Source organism: Ipomoea triloba, chromosome 15 (assembly GCF_003576645.1).
Source record: "Ipomoea triloba cultivar NCNSP0323 chromosome 15, ASM357664v1".
In the NCBI taxonomy this organism is placed as follows: domain Eukaryota; kingdom Viridiplantae; phylum Streptophyta; class Magnoliopsida; order Solanales; family Convolvulaceae; genus Ipomoea; species Ipomoea triloba.
Window position 1 is genome coordinate 4,830,084 of NC_044930.1, and position 18,057 is coordinate 4,848,140.

At 39.7% G+C, this 18,057-nt stretch overlaps 1 protein-coding gene across 1 annotated transcript; it reads right to left on the bottom strand.

The window, feature by feature from the left end:
• Positions 1 to 13,179: 13,179 nt before the first annotated feature.
• LOC116006837 (receptor-like protein 7) lies at positions 13,180 to 17,712 on the bottom strand. Its single transcript, XM_031247333.1, has 3 exons — positions 14,518 to 17,712; positions 13,360 to 13,793; positions 13,180 to 13,262 (listed from the first exon to the last, which is right to left on the bottom strand). Exons 1-2 carry the CDS (start codon positions 17,710 to 17,712, stop codon positions 13,383 to 13,385), a joined length of 3,606 nt encoding a protein of 1,201 aa, XP_031103193.1. The 3' UTR covers positions 13,180 to 13,262; positions 13,360 to 13,382.
• Between the last annotated feature and the right edge of the window lie 345 nt (positions 17,713 to 18,057).

Here is an 18,057-nt window from a genome sequence, read left to right on the forward strand (position 1 = left end):
GTGGTATATTTTGCACTTATAAAACTTTCCACACTTTAGACCTTGCTTGTCCTCAAGCAAGCAATCATAGGACAACCAATACAACAAGTGCAAAATATATCACCAAAACTTTAGAAACGCATATGAGCTAGATGGAAGAACAAAGCACAACATTGAAATTAAGGTTATTCTATCAAAGAAATGTGTCCATAAATGAACCATAAAGTTCAATAGTGAATATCCCAAGACTTGACACCCTTCTTTTGGTAAAGTAAATTTTCGGTAATAGACTTTGTTTCACACTTTTCAAGCATGCATACCAAAAGGGAATTCACCAAATATTTTGAAAGGGCCACTAGCCGAGCCAACTAGTGGGAACGATGTGCACAAGTCAATGCTAATAGTCCAACCTTATAACCTCAAGCCCCCTTGATTCTAGCGTGATTAACAAAAAAGGCTTCAAGGTTGTCTACTACCCCTCAAGACCAACCATCGGGCTACCCGATCTCACATGGAGCTCCATGCTTTTTTGAGAACTGTGCAATAGGTGCCCGGTCCCAACGGGATAGATCTCTCATTTTCTCATTCCCCAAGATAACCTCATCGGGCTACTCGACTTCACATGGATCTCCATGCTTTTTCGAAGACAGTGCAATGGGTGCCCGAATCTCGGCGGAATGGCTCTCTTAAATTTTCTCATCTCTCAAGACCTTGTATCGGGGCAACCAACTTCACGTAGAGCTCTACGCTTTTTCGAAGGCGGTGCAATGGTTGCCCCAGTTGTCCTAGCAAGACGGTTCATCTTTTTCATATCCTAAGGTGGCCACATTGGGCTCTTTTGGGGTTTTGGCCTCATTGGGCTCTTTTCAACAAAATAAAGCAAAGCATCACCTTCACAACCCCACACGCCACCTTCGGGAGAGCAAAAAAAAAAATTAAGTTCATTTCCGGGCTTAGCATATTCTCTTTCTAGCATTGGCGAGTGCACACTCCCACTTCGAGGGATCATTGACTATGGTCCAAACAAAATAGAGGGTGAATTATCATGCAAGCACACAATATAATCAAATTTTCACAAGTGCAAAAGAATTCATATCAAGGGATATTCAACATTGAACTCAATTATTCCTTCATAGCAACACATTTCTAAGATAGATTAAACAAAACATTAATTTCAACACCACACAAGATTCTATACTAAGCATCATATACTTAACCACATTTTAAGCACAAAGTGCTTCCCTTTCCACACTTTAGAATTGAACATCGTCCTCGATGCTCGCTCTATGCACACGGTGGGAAAGAGATAAGGTCATTCGCCTCGTGCAATGCCCACGGTGGGAAAGAGATAAGGTCATTCGCCTCGTGCAATGCCCTTTCCACACTTTAAAAGTGGGCATTCGCCTCGTGCAATGCCCTTTCCACACTTTAAAAGTGGGCTATGGGCTAGGAGAATGCCCTTTCCACACTTTAAAAGTGGGCTATGGGCTAGGAGGATCACAACATTGCTTTTATGAAAGAGGCTATGGGCTAGGAGGATCACAACATTGCTTTTATGAAAGACTTTTAACATCATACACTATAATACCAAATAACCCCGGGTTTCCACACTTTAGAAATGAAGCACAAAGGTAAAATAACAAAAGACAAGGGAGATAAAAGAGACTCCCTTGTTGCTTCTTTTCAAGTACATTGCCTTTAATCATCCTCTTAGCTTTGAACCATTTATCAATTTTTCCTACACCATCAACAAACACATTGCAATACTACAAACCATATTAGAGAATTTAGCTTCCATTAATGCAAAACTTATTGAAAGCAAAAGTAAACAACAACAAAATGCATAAAAATGTAAGATAACCTCGGGTTGCCTCCCGAGAAGCGCTCCGTTTAACGTCCATAGCCCGACGCAACTTTCAAGCCCTCATTCCAACATACTTGGACGGGGACAAGTCCTTTTGCCCCATCCACTCTTTCCTCACGATATGCCCTCAAGTGCCGGGCATTGACAAACTCCTTTAATTTTCTACATAGCATACTCTCTTCGAAAGATTGGCAACTATCCATGTCCACGAGTTTGCCATTTTCTTCCAACTTACCTCTTTTTTCATTTTTCTTCTTTTCACCAAGCTCCTTTTCATCATTTCTCACTTTCTCCTCAACTTCCTCCTCTACACTCTCTTCCCTTATTTCCTTCTTTTCTTCTTCTATGATTTTGCAATGAACTTCCTCAATCATCACATTCTTATTTTCAAAATTTTCTTCTTCATTTTCCTTTTCTATAGTCACACTCTCCTTCTCCTCCTCTTTTTCACTACTTAACAACACATCCCTTAAATCTCCATCCGTTTCCTCCTTTTCTTCACCAAGCAAATCATGAATATATATAGCATCATCAAGGCAATTATCATGGAAAGTGTCAATTTCAATATCATTTAAATCAAGCAAACTAGCATCAACATTCAATTCATCATCAACATCACAAAGCATATCATGCAATTCACCAACATGTTCATTTAACAAAGAATTATCATCAAAAGTAAACGACTCAAGGCCATCATTATCATTAGAATTGAAAGAATTGTTTTCACAAGTATCAACACAATTTCCATCATCATCACCGGAGGAGTCAAATGAATCACTATCATTAAAGTCATAAGGGTTAAGAAAATTGACCTCATTATCAACATCTTCAATTATGCAATTATTTTCACTAGGCATATCTACCACTTTTTCAACTCCATTATCCACACAATCAATATTAGCATTATCAAAATGAATAGGCACATGAATATCATCACAATCATTATTCTCATCACACATGTCGGCCCAAGATTCAGAAATTTTATCACCAAGAGTAGTGCTAACACTAATAGGGTCAAGTGTCTTACCACATGCAAGCTCAATAGTGTCACCACATGACTTTTCCTCTTCCCACGCTATCTCCACATCACCATCACTCTCATTTTCCTCAACATTCTCATATTCTTGCTTCCACCCTTCCCTAATATTGGCCATTTCTTGCTATAATTCTTCTATCCTTGCCAATATCTTGTTCTTCGTGTCTTCCGTGCTTTCCTCCTCATATGGTTGCATCATGTACCCCTCATTCTCATAGTGGTTGCACTCTTGATCAACTTCGTCCCTATGGTGCTTGTACCTACATTCACATGGGAAGTTAGTCTTACATTTTTTGCAATATGGGTACTTTTGGCATTGATACCTATAGTGAGGCCATTTAGAAGCATAACAAATCACTTGTCGATTCATATCTTCAAACATGTGTTCCTCAATGGTCTTGAAGCGGTCATTTGGGTCTCTTGGCTTGGGTTTCAACCAATGGTCATACATGTGCTCGATAATAGATTTCTTTTTGGGTGGAGGTGTGTTTTGAGTGTAAGATTGTGGAGAGTAGGCTCGGGATGGGTAAGAGTCGTAGGATTGAGAATTAGATAATCTTCTTTGTTGAGGGTAGTCATCATCCTCGTCATAGTGGGTAGATTGGTAAGATTTTGAATCGTAGCTTTGAGGTAGTGGTGGGGCTCTTCTTGAGTAGTGGTAATCACCATATTCTCTATCATCATATTGAGGTCTTGATGGTTGCCTTCTTGGTTGGTATTCTTCTTGTGAAGATCCATATGTCCTTGAGTAAGGTTGTTCATAGTCCTCATAATCTCTATAACCATAGGGGTTAGAAACTTGAGCATTATAGCCTCCCCTTGGTTGCCTATATCCTCCTTGATCTTCATAGTAATCCTCTTGTTGATATCTTGCTTGAGAATACATTATAGAGGATCAACCTATCAACACAAAGACAAGAGAGTATTTTGCAACTAGAAGTAGTTGCAAGTGAGAGTAGTAGCAATTGAAATGACAAAAAGATTAAAACGTAAACAAAGTAAATTGCAAAAATAGAAAGAAAAGGGGGGTGGGGGGGTTAGACTCTCTAACTTGAGCACTTGCTCATGTTAATCCAAAGGCACTTACTACTCAAAAACCGATGCCATCCCCGACAACGGCGCCATTTGATGAGTTGAGTTTTCGCGGTGGATGGAAAGGAGTATGTGTTAAAACGGGAAGAAGTTCCCGAGTATCGTTCTCTAAGGATGGCAAGGAGGGAATTCAAGCGGTAAGGGGATTAAGCACAAGAGTGTTTAGTGTTTGAAAGCTAACCCAAGCATAGTAAGGAATGTGCATTAAACATAATGAAAACAAGGAACAAAATGTTGGAAACAATCAATTGGAAAGGAGGATTTGGACCTTGCAACTCATATAGGTATCCTTGATTTCCTAAGATATTAGGCTAGCAATACTTAGATAATGAAAATGAGATAAGGTCACCAACACCACCGCCACTCTCGTGGTCAATGGACTCACTCCTTAGACCGTAATGTCATCCTTGTGATCACTAGGCTAGGAGAGGCATTTTGTCAAACACGTTATGTGCCTCTTATCTTCCACTTCTCCCTTTTCTCAAAGGTGAGAGGGAAACGTGCTAGGCTAGGCTAAGGAGTAACCTTACTCTCGTAAGTGAGACTCCTTATCCAAACATCTCTCATATAGGTTGATCATTCCCACACAAGAGTCAAAGAAGATCACCATTCACACAATCAATCTCATAATCAAAGCAATTGCAAAACCTAATTAATCAATTCAAAGCTCAAGAATATCCATACAAAATTGCGCAATCCAAATCCACAAAGATCTATCTAATCATACTTGGAATTGAAATAGCAAAAGGTAAAAGTAATAACAAGAAATTAAAAGGAAGACTTAGCTAGGAATTGAACTTTGAATTTGAACTTGAACTTGAAATTGAACTTTAATCTTGAACTTGAATGTAGATCACAATCTTGCACCAATGGAATTCTTCTCTAATTCTAATCTAAACTAAGAATTGCAATGTGGAGTGAATTGGGAGAGATCTCTCTAGGCTAATCCTAGAGAGAGAAATATTCTAAAGTGATCTAAAATTGAAGTGTGATGGATCCGGAATGAAAAACCAGAACAAAAACTCTGTTTTTAACCCAAAAATCGCGCCCAAAATGGGCTGGACGCGGGCCGGACGCGCGTCCTGCCTCGCGTCCAGCCGAGCGCGCTACAGCGCGCGACCGGACGCGGGCGTCCGCCCCGCGTCCGCCCGACTGTGCGTTACGGCGCACAGTCGGACGCTGGGTGGACGCGGGCGTCCGCCCCGCGTCCGCATTTGCGGCCTCTGAACATTTTCGGCCCTCTGATGGACCCGGGGTCCGCCCCGGCGTCCATCAGAGACCTCTCTGAAGTTTGCTCTGATTTTCGAACTTCTGCGGGCATTTTTGCGGATGCCGACTTAGACGCGCGTCCAAGGCCTATTTTGCCTTCCAACTTCGGTTTGTGAATTCTTCTCCGAAACATCGCCATTTCCTGCATTTAAACACTTCTTTTTACCTACAAAACAATCGGTAAAGTGTGGAACGAGTACTAAGACAATACAAAGCATTCTAATGCAATTTAATACTAAAACATTCATAAAAGCTTTAACTTGTATACTAAACGATCCATGAATAACCTTATAAAAGTGGTATATTTTGCACTTATCAACAACAAACTAAATGAAATAAATAAATTTTTTGTATAGTAAAAGGTGATTGCATAAGATATAGTTTCTCTAACTATGGATTTTGAAAAGAATGGGATTTTTTTTCATAAATATTTTCCATCTCTAAATTGTTAATATTTTAAATAAATGTTTTTTTAAAGGATTTTTTAAACAAATGTTTAATCCCTATATAAGAATTTTTTAGGTAATTTTAATTTTTTAGGATTTTTTCTCCATTGCAAATCTGATAGGCAAACCTCTTAAAGTTGATTCGTCTACTCTGTCTCACAACCGCCCCTCTGTTGCAAGGATCTGCGTGGAGCTGGATGTCTCAAAACAAAGGCCAGATCTAATATGGATAAATAATGGATCCTATGGAGGTTTTTCCCAACCTATTATTTATGAATTCATTCCAGATTATTGTCTTGATTGCAAAAAATTTGGCCATATGAAAGCCGAGTGCCACAAACATATTCAAGCACAAACTTCTCAACCCAACCACCAAAGCTCTGAACAGACCCTCTCGATGAACATACCCCGCCACCCTCCCCCTTTTATTGAACCTCCTCAGAAAAGTTGGAAAAAGAAAGACCCACAAATCTCTGTTATTGTTCCAATGACCGAAGACTCTGATCCCCCTCAATCTTCAAAACTTGTTCAAAAAGATCCTGAAGCCACACAAACTAATCCTGAAGAACCTCCTCTAAACAACCAACTAAACCCAACAATTCCGAACCTCGAACCTTCTCTTCCAGACCACAATACCATAGGCTCAGTTCTTATTGACGACCACAGTATTCAACAGCTTCATAATAACTTTATGAATTTATCACCTGGTCACTGGTCTGATGGCGATGAAACTAAAGACACCAGACCGATCCCTAATGCCTTGATCATCTCTTGGAAGAAGGATAGCATTCTCCTTTCAAAGAAACTCTCGAAGAAATTTGGTGGTTTTGTTCAGGTCTCAGGAAAAAAAAGTCGCCCTCGGAAAGACTACTCCTCAAGCACTCCTTCGGTCTCAACTCGTCTGGCTACTGGATCCCTCTCGAGAGTTTCTTTCCCTCACCGTTGGAAATGAAGATTATGTTCTGGAATGTCAGGGGTCTTCTCTCTTCACGTCGAAGACTCCGTAGAATTGTGAGACGTGAAAATCTTGCTCTTCTTGCTGTCTCTGAACCCTTTCTCTCTTCGGCTCAGGCTGAAGATTATGCAAGGAACCTTAACTTTAACTCCTTCTTCTGTTCTACAAAATGCAAACTCTGGCTTTTTTGGCTGGACCTTTTTCATCTTGATGTTATCACGGATTCCGATCAATTTATCCACTGCCGTTTGTGTTATTTACCATGGAATTTCAATTTTGACTTTGTTGCAGTCTATGCTAAACACAGCAGAGGTGAAAGACAGCAACTCTGGATCCAACTAAGTAACATTCTATCATTGCCAAATCCAACTCTCATTGGAGGAGACTTCAATGTCATTGCTGATATGGCGGAATATAGGGGAAATGCAATTCCAGATTTAGCTGATATGGCGGAATATAGGGGAAATGCAATTCCAGATTTAAATTCTCTAGCTGACTTCTCATCTTTTATATCATCCCACTCTCTTCTAGATCTCTACTCTTGGAGGTCTATTCACATGGACAGGTACCCGATCAGCGGGTCATGTTTGGAAAAGATTGGATCGTTTTCTCTTCAATATAGATTTTCGAGATCTATTCTCGGGAGTCACGGGAGTCCTTCTCAATAGAACAACTTCAGACCACTCACCGATCATCTTCTCAGGAACAAATGCTAAACTGATGGTCCCAAAACAATTCAGGTTTCAGAAGATGTGGACCACCCATAAAGATTTTTTTGATCTTGTGCGAAATATCTGGCAGGAACCGGTTATTGGAGAAGGAATGAAGGCTCTTACACTCAAACTAAAAAAACTCAAAATGAAGCTACGTGAATGGAACTGGTCGACCTTCGGCAATATTTTTGATAAAATCAAGGCCGCTGAAGAAGCAGTCTCTGAAGCTCAGCTTCGATTTGATGAAGAACCAAACGAGACTAGACGAGAAACTCTCAGTCGGGAAAAAGCTTTTCTCCTTCTGGCTTTAAAGCAAGAGGAAATTTTCTGGAAGCAAAAAGCTCGTGTAAAATGGCTTCGAGAAGGAGATGCAAATACAGCTTTCTTTCACACTACGGTGAAAGACAGAATCCGTAGACAACGCATCTGTGGAGTACGAAACTCAGAAGGAATCATCCTTACGGAGCAACATGAAATCCAATCTGAGGCAGTAAAATTTTTTTCGAGCTTATTTAAAGCAGAAGAATGCACAGATATGAATGATCTTCTGGATTTTATCCCTCCGCTTCTCTCTGCAGACGACAACCATTCTCTTAACTCGATTGTCACTCTCGAAGAAGTCAAAACTGCCATTTGGGGATTAGACCCAGATAGCACTGCTGGTCCAGATGGTTTTTCAGGATTCTTCTTTAGATGCTGCTGGGATATAATCAAAACGGATGTTTATAAAGCTGTTCTAGAATTTTTTGCAGGTGTACCAATACCCCAAGCAATCTCCAGTACACAAATTGTCCTCATTCCGAAGAACTCAAACCCCGAGACCTTTGCTGATTTCCGACCAATCTCTCTCTGCACCTTTGTAAGCAAGATCTTCACGCGCATCATAGCAACACGTTTGCGCAGCTTTCTCCCAAAACTAATTTCTCAAGAACAAGCTGGTTTTGTTAAAGGAAGATCAATTCAGGATAATATTCTTCTGGCTATGGAACTGATTCAATCAATCAACAAAAGATGTCGCGGTTGTAATGTAGCAATCAAACTTGATATGATGAAAGCTTTTGACCGTGTTGCATGGCCTTTCCTGCGTGCTCTTCTGCTCAAATTTGGTTTCTCTCCTACCTTTGTCAATTTGATTATGAATAATCTCGCTGCCACACGTTTTTCAATTCTCGTCAATGGAGTGAGTAGCGGTTTCTTCCAACCTTCAAGAGGAGTTAAACAAGGTGACCCTCTATCACCATTGCTGTTCATTTTGACATCAGAAGGTCTATCAAGAGCTTTAGTCAGAAAGATCGGAACCAACATTATTCAACCGTACAAGAGTTCCTCTCTGGCTTGTCCGATCATTTCTCATTTGGCCTTCGCAGACGATATCCTAATTTTTGCAAATGGTAGCCGCAAATCCTTACAGAATTTGAAATCCACCCTTCAAGGATATGAACATGCATCAGGGCAGAAAATTAACTTCTCCAAGAGTTTCTTTGTTACTTCTATTTTTGCCCCTGCTACCAGAATTAACACAATCTCTCGCGAGTTGGGTATGCAAAGATCCTCTACCCCTTTCAAATACCTTGGAATAAATTTATTCAAAGGAAGAAATAGATGCAGCTACTATCAATATATTCTTGATGGGATCGACAAGCGTTTGCAAGGCTGGCAAAGAAAGCTTCTTTCTCCTGGCGGCAGAATCACTCTTATAAAACATGTTCTATCATCGATATCGCTCTACTCCTTGGCTTCCATTCAACTCCCTAAAGGAACAATCCATTCTATTGAACAAAGAATGGCCAACTTTTATTGGGGTTCTCACAATGGACGCAACAAACGACACTGGGCTTCCTGGTCCAAACTCTGCTTCCCAGAAACTGAAGGAGGACTGGGATTTAAATCTTTGTCGGCACTACAATCTACCTTTGCTGCAAAATTATGGTTTTTATACAGAAAAGGTGGTTCATTGTGGAGCGATTATATGAGAGCCCTGCACCCAAACCCGAACATACCATCCAGATATTCTGACTCAATCACTTGGCGCCGCATGAAATCAGTTTCCTCTACAGTAGATGACAACACAACTGTTCTTGCAAATGAAATAATCTGGAAACCTTCTTCCTCAGGAGCTTTCACCTTTAAGACAGCTTACAATCTTTTTCGACCTACAAGATGCATCACCTTGTCCTCAACACACATCTGGTCAAAAAATATTCCAAAAAAAATTTCAGTGTTCATGTGGAGACTACTTCATCGCCATCTCCCCTTCCCTGATCGTCTTCAAAATTTTGGTTTCCACCAACCATCAGTGTGCCCTTTCTGCTGGAACGAGAGTGCTTCCCTTGAACACTGTATGTGGAGCTGTTCATGCAGTTTGAAAATCTGGAACCACTATGCAGCACTTCTGGATATTAATTTTACACTAGTCTCCTCAGTACGATCTGCTTGCCATGTCTGGTGGTTAGCAGATCCACCGACAAGATCTGAAACAGGCTGGAGCAATGTTACAGCTACATTCCGAGATTTAATGCCCTGTTTCATTCTATGGATCTTATGGAAGAAATATAATACTTTGATTCATGATGGGGGACGTTTCTCCCATGATAGAATTATTCAAGAAGTGAAAAAAGAATGTTTTGATCTCTCCATTGCTCATCCCTTTCAGTCCACTAAATCCTCTGACCGAAGACTTATTGACGTTGGCTTGGTGGCTTTTTTCACTGCACCAAAACCAAAGAGGACTCTCTGGATTAAATGGCATCACCCTCCCTCTGGCAGATTGAAGCTCAACTCCGATGCCGCCTTCTCCTCGGTCTCATGTGGAGGTGGCGCTGTCCTTCGCAACTCTAATGGTGCCATTGTTGCTGCTTTATCCTTTCCCCTTTCAGCTACTTCTGCGCTGGAAGCCGAAGCACTTGCTCTCGACTTCGCCATGAGATGGTGTGATTTGGTTGCACGAAAACCAACTCTCATTGAGATTGATTCATCGGTTCTAGTCCATCTTATCCTTCATAATGATGCTCCGATTCCATGGAAGGTCCGTCAATCTGTTACCAATATCCGTCAATTGCTCTCTTCTTGGTCAGCTTCAGTCGCTCACTCCTATCGAGAAACAAACATGGTTGCAGACTCTTTAGCTAACTTTGGTTGCTCTCTACTAGCTCCCTCTCTTTTTTTCACCCTCAACTCCTTACCACCCTCTGTTCTCACATTTCTCTTGTACGACTGGCGGGGTTTCTTGACCCCGAGAATAATTTTTCAATAAAATTTCTTTCTTGATAAAAAAAAAAAAAAAAAAAGATAGTTTTTTAAATTCTAACTTTGGATTCCATAGTTGCACAAGTGTGAAGTCAAGGTCGTCGTTGATTTAAAGTATATGTTTTGCGCAACTTCTATGAAATAAATGCAGAGACGAACTTTGTACTTATGGGCAAGAAAATTGTAAATGTGGTCTTCCGCTAACGTGAATTACGGTTACGGAAAACAAAATTAGAGTCTTCTCCACGGGAGTCCTGTGATGTTGAGTGGATATAACTCTATAACATGTATGTATACAAGAAATCCTCAATCTCAGGTTGATATGTTTTACACAACTTCTGCCAAAAAGATGCAAAGACAATACATTTACATAAGATTCACCAGTAAATATGTTCAATTCTACAACACGTTATCCGTACAAGTGTTCTACATCAATCCTCAGTGAATAGACCCATACCGATTAGTGAGACTAGGTTCAAGAAATCTGAAACTAAAGAAAGAAAAACATGAATATATTCATTGACTCAATTTTAGATTTCTAACTAGATTTTGAGGTTGTTATGTGATTGATCAAGTTTGGGGCTATTCATCTTCTACAATGAAGAGGTTAATTGATTTTGGGAGAAAAGCTTTGTTCTTCAGTTAGAGCTTTATCAGACTATGAAGAGCGAAGAATCCAGTCTTATCGCTTACAGATTTAGCAGCGTCTACAGCAAGCAAAAGAGCAGAAGGCAGTAATAAAGAAAGTGCCGAATTGGAAAATTTACAATCACAGAGTCACGAACAAATGTTGCTCCTTTAAACATATTACTATAGGCTTCAGAGGATCGGATTATTCAAAGGGTATATTATGGCTATATATACCATGAGCAACTTGGCAATGAGGATGCTCAGCTCACTCCTCTGATCTGTTGCGTTTTGGTGCCATGTCTACAACATACCCAATGGACATGGTTGGAGCCTGGAGGCTGAATTATTGTATAGACAGAAAATTCTCCTTATCAGTACAGGGGAATGTTTCATGCATTATCAACCGTGTTTCGCAATGAAGATCCTAGTGCAGACTGCAGAGTATCAAAGAAAATGATCGGTTCGAAGCTGAGGTGGAATTCTAGATGAATGAATAAATCAGACACAACCATTAAAGTTGAAGTTAAAATTAAATCAAAGTATTAGTGAAAAACTAAATTAAATAAAAGATATTTTGATAAGGTCAATGACTAAATTGAGAATTAATTTAATATTCTATTTTGGTGATAATCGCCACCATCTTAAGCGGACAATATCTGACTCTTCTAAATCTTGTTCAGCTAGCATCAGCAACCAAGAGCCTCAATATATCTCCTAGAGGTGCCTCAAGAACTGATGTTCCCATTTCCGTAGATTGATCGAGATTTGCAAGAAAATCAACACACCTATTTCCTTCCTTCATAATGTGGGTGAAGATAACCTCCTCAAACCCCGAGACAAGGAATTTACAATCAGAGATGAGCGTGATAGCAAAGTCACTAAGGTCATCTTTGTCACTCATCACCTTGACCACCGCTTCAGAGTCCAATTCCACAATTAACCACCAAAAAATCCATTCTTTATCAAGTCGTAGACATCCCTTAGACCCCACAACTCATCAAAGAAACTGATTGTGACACCACCATAAACCCCATTCTTTATCAAGTTGTAGACCCTCCCTTAGGCCCTACAACTCAGTAAAGAAATCGGCTGTGACACCAATGTTGACCACGAAGCCTGCTTTCCAGCTCCCTTGAGAATCTCGTAATAACCCACCAACACCGGCTAAGTTCGTCAAATGCTTCTTGGCCATATCTGTATTTAGCTTAACCCAACCTTTTCTTGGCCCTCCATTGAAGCACGCCAACAATCCCGTGCAGCAACACAACCTCGGAAGAGGTGATAATCAAGGCTTTCCTCATCCACCCCACACACCGGGCAATCCACGTTGTCAGTCAAGTGCCTGTAGCGACGTTCCACGTTAGTTAGAAGCTTTTCGTTGATCGCGAGCCACCCGATCAACTTCACTTTCTCCATACAAGTGATCTTCCAAATCCAGACAAACTCTTCTTCCCCTTCTTGATTACCTGCAATCAGGGCCCTAAAGAACTCACCATTTTCACATTGAAAAACCCGAACACAGAATTTTTGGGGTCCGTAAGCACCTGCCATGCAAGTTTGGCCAACAATGCCAAATTGAAATCCCTCGCTTTGCGAAGAACCAGACCACCCTGATTGCGGGGTGAGCAAATATGATCTTAATTGACGAGGTGGACCTTCTTCTTGTATTCACCTTATTTTAATATGATATGTACTAACTTGACTTGTTTATTAGTGACGTTTAATCTTTATTACACAATTATAATAATTTACTAATCAAATTAAAGGATATGTTGCACAACCCTTTAATTGTACAATACAATATTCATATTTTTTCAAGATAAAAAAAAATATTTACAACACCCAAACTTACAAACATAAAAGGATAGATTTGAAACTTTTATTAATTAAAACAAATAGCGCACAAACATGCATCACATTCAAAAGTTATTACACTTAAATATTGTCCAGATGTTAATAACACACAAAAAAGTGCACACAATGAGAGATTGAGAGGTATCACCACCATAATCACTGGTCTCAGCATTCATACCTACAAAAGTGAAGTGAATTAACATATCGGCTTAAGAAAAAGTGTTTGGTGTGTTTATATGAAAAATTTGTGCCATATTGGAAGTAATCAAGATTACCTGAAGGTTGCAGCCAAGAGTTATCAGAACCTGTTCCTGCGAACTCTGCCTCTTGGTCCTGGAGATTTTCTTCCGCGTTGTCGGGGACAGAATAGCCGTGTTAAAACTTCATCAAGTTGTTGGTATGCTTCTCTGCATCTCTTGTTATGCAAAAGCATCCACAAGTACGCCCCTAAACCCACAGCGAATCCCAAAGCAGAAGTTACGTATTCCCATTTGATCTTAGAGGGGCCACCATCAAACTCTATTTGAGATTTCCCGCCACTGGAACTTGGTGGTGATTTGCAACATTTTGAGAGAGGAAAACCGCGCAGTTCTTGATTGCCTAGGTAAGAATCTGGTCCAAATGTATTAAGTTGATTGCCGGTTGGAATCACACCAGAAAGTCTGTTGAATGATAAATTCAAGACTGAAAGGAATGTGAGTTTCGCAAGCTCTGTTGGTGTTGGGAAAAATCCCACTGCCTGTGACAATTAGAATCACAAGACCAACACGGTACACAAATACGAGATAATACACAATAGCCCAAAAATAAATATGAACACAAGGAACACAAGATTTACGTGGAAAACCCCAAAACCACGGGGAAAAACCACGGGCCACCAACAACAACAATTTCCACTATCACAAATCTCGGGTACAAAGTTTTAGGCTACCACATGAGCCATACATCCACAAATCATCAAATATAACAACTCCTAGGCCAAAACATTCTTATAATATTCACAGGCTAAAAGGAATAATATCTCGTACTCAAAATATTCAACTACCACGAACAAGGTAAAATGAATACAAATATTACGAGATTATCCAAAGAGATGCCTGGAATAAATACAAGCTGACCTCAAATATTTGATGAAGATAGTACCCAAAAGTTTCAGCAAATCCACGACAAAGTTGCACCAAAATGAAGAAGAAAGAAGAATAGGTGATTTTCTTTCTCCCTTGCTGCTGCCTACTGCCGAAAAATGGAATGAATGGGAATTGAGTGGTGGAATGCTGATGAGTGGAGTGTAGTTGGTGGAATATTTCAACACCAACAAAGACATAGGGAAACAAACAAAATAGGTGGAATCCTCTTTTTTTTTTTTTTTTTTTTTTTTCTTGTCTGCCAACATGCTTCAACTTTTCTTATTTTCCACATAGGATGGACCCAACAGTTGGGATCTTTCCATTTAGTTGGTTTGCTGAAAGGTCTAAGGACTCAATCGTTTTCAGATTTCCAATTGTTTTGGGGATATTCCCTGTGAGAGCATTGTGTGATAGGTTAAGAAAGTAAAGTGAAGTGAGAGCTCCAATTGTATCTGGTATAACCCCATGGAAATTATTGCATGAGAAATCAATAGATGTGAAGACTCTGAGAATTCTCACAAATTCCATCAACTTCCCTTTCACAGTTAGCTTTACTTTAATTTGGTAACCACTAAATTTCAAGTAGTCAAAGCTGATGTTACGCCTAGGCTCTTCCTCAATAGCCATTCGTTTCCAATTTAACAACTTTGGGGAGAGTTCTCCAGTGAAATTATTGGAAGCAACATCTATAATCTGAAGATTTGGCCACATATGATTGGCATTAGCACAATGAAGGTCACCATAAAATCCATTGGATTCCAAGATTATGACACGCAGGCTTGATAACTTCTTCAGTTGGCATGGAAACGTATCTACAATTTTGTTGCTCCCAACATTCAGAACTTCCAGTGATGAACACTTCTTTAGAGATTTTGGAATTTTCCCATGAATGGAATTCCTGCTGAGGTCTAAAGTTTGTAGAGCACATGTACTTGGGAAGGAATTAGGTATCTTACCACTGAATTGGTTTTCCCCAAGGTTTAATATGCTAACAAATTTGAGTAGACAGGATGGAAACATGCCACTTAGCTTGTTGTTGGATAGATCAAGCACCACCAGATCGCTTGCATTGCATATGGATTCCGGAATTATCCCGGTGAAGCTATTATTTGAAAGAGACAAGAAACCAACACCTGAAGCATAACTTCCAACATCAAATGGGATGGAACCATTGAAAAAATTGTTTGAGTAATCAAGGTATGGAGCTACTCCAATGGGAAGTCGGCCTTGCAGTTGATTTGAGTGCAAGTCCAGTACTGAAAGACCACTTGGATATGTGTAAGGATTTTCTAAACCATCTAAGAAATTGTGAGAAAGATTCAGCCTTTTTAGATTTCCATTACCCACTTCCCATATCCAGGATGGTATTTTCCCTCCAATTTCATTGTCCGAAAGATCTAAACGGAACAAGTTGGATAGATTTCTAAGATCCGGAAAATTTTGCAACCCACAAGAAACCATTTTCAATACTTCGAGGCTTGTGAGCTTTTCGAGACTTCCAAAATGTATCCTTCCGGAGTTGTATGAAAGTAATAGCTGAGTCAGGTTTGGGAGTTCAAAGCAATACTCCGGAATTGATCCATTCAGGCGATTAAAACTCAAGTCAAGTGTTTCTAACTTTGAGACAGAAACATTCACATATTCATCGATAAGACCATCAAATAAATTGTTGGAAAGATCTAGTGTCACCAATGATGGAAGTGAAAACAAAGATGGTTGTATTCTTCCACTTAAAGAGTTGAAAGAAAGTGAGAGACTATTAAGCTTTGAAAATTCAAAGAAGTACTTTGGAAGTGACCCTTTAAGCTTTGAAAATTCAAAGAAGTACTTTGGAAGTGACCCTTTTAGACGATTATAACTCAAATCGAGTATTTCCAATTGTGAGGCAGATACATTCCAATACTCATCAACAATTTCCAATTGTGAGGCAGATACATTCCAATACTCATCAACAAGACCATCAAATGAATTGTAGGAAAGATCTAGGATTTGCAATGATGGAAGTGAAAGCTTTGAAAATTCAAAGAAGTACTTTGGAAGTGACCCTTTTAGACGATTATAACTCAAATCGAGTATTTCCAATTGTGAGGCAGATACATTCCAATACTCATCAACAAGACCATCAAATGAATTGTAGGAAAGATCTAGGATTTGCAATGATGGAAGTGAAAACAGAGATGGTTGTATCATTCCAGCAAAGGAGTTGGAAGAAAGTAGCAGTCGACTCAACTTTGAAAATTTAAAGAAATACTCTGGAATTGACCCATTTAAACAATTAGAACTCAAGTCAAGTGTTTCCAATTGTAAGGCAAAAGCATTAACATATTCATCAACTTGACCATCAAATGAATTGTTGGAAAGATCTAGCAACCGCAATGATGGAAGTGAAAACAGAGATGGGGGGATTCTTCCAAACAAAAAATTTGACCCTAAATCAATATTCTCAATTTTTGGAAGGCCTTCAAAATGTTTAGAAGAAAGTGGACCTGTCAAGCCATTTTGAGAAAAGTCTATGATGATAAGATTCTTTGAGTGTAGAAGATGCGGGATTGAGCCAGTGAAGTTGTTATTTGAGAAATCCACATAAGCAAGACTCTTAAGTTGTGCCAGTGTAGAGGGAATCGATCCGCTTAATTTGCAGCTGTTGAGATCTAACCTGGACAGGTTGCTAAGATTACTAATGGATGGTGGCAAGCAACCAGAAAATTGAGTGACAGCTACAGAGATCATCCTAAGTGATCCATTCTCAGGAAATGATGGGAATTCACCACGAAGGTTCTGATTGTATCCCAAAATCAATTCCTCTAAACCTTGCATCAGAAATATCTCTCTTGGGAATTCTCCCCGCAGGTTACAACCACTGAGGCTCAAGGTCTTGAGGTTAGAGAAATTGGATAAGAATTTTGGAACTACTACTGTACTGGAAAGATCAACACCATCAAGATAAATTTGTCTGAGTTGAGTCGAGTTCTTAAAGAATTGCTTTAGATCAAGTGTAAGTGTCTGATCCAATTCATAGAAGATTGAGAGGTCAAGAGTTACCAACCTTGTGAGTCTTGATATTCCATTGGGGATCCCTCCAAAATTAGCATGTGACAAATTGAGATATTTCAAGTTGGTAAGATTATAGATCTGAACTGGAATGTCAGATGTGAATCTGTTGAAAGCCAAATTTAGGGTCTCAAGGTATTGAAGACTGAATAGACAGCTTGAATCGTCAATACCACCTGTAATGGCTTCATTGTCGAGAATCAAGGTGATTACATGACCTGAGGTGTCGCATTCCACCCCAGGCCAATCACAACAATCTGTGGTGTGGTTCCAGCGTGCAAGCTTGGTTGAAGCTGTTGAGTTGAACTCCAGGCTGCTCCGCAACTGCAGCAACAATATTTTCTGATCACTCATGCATTGGGCTTGGGCTGCCACCACTGTGATGTTGCTGAAGCCCCCTACTGATAGCAAGGATATGAAGAAAAGGCATTGAAGGAATGGAGTTTTCATTGTTGCACAACAAAAAGCTAGCTAAGGTTCAATCAGGATTATATTTTGGGATGCTTTGAAGTGAATGAATGAGGTTAACAACAATATATATATATATATATATATATATATATATTTATATCAAGTTTTTTAAGTCTAACTTTGGCTTCGATCTATAGTTGTAGCTGCCAACTTTAGATTGTCAAGGTCGTTGTCGTCGTTTACGTTAAAAGTCATTATGTCAGTGAGTCGTCTTAGCTTGACTGGCAGTCAACCTTAGCTTGTAGTTACGTTCACGGTGATAAGACTCAGCTTTCTCTTTTTCAAAAAAAAAAAAGAAAAAGACTCTGGTTTCTGCAGGTTTCT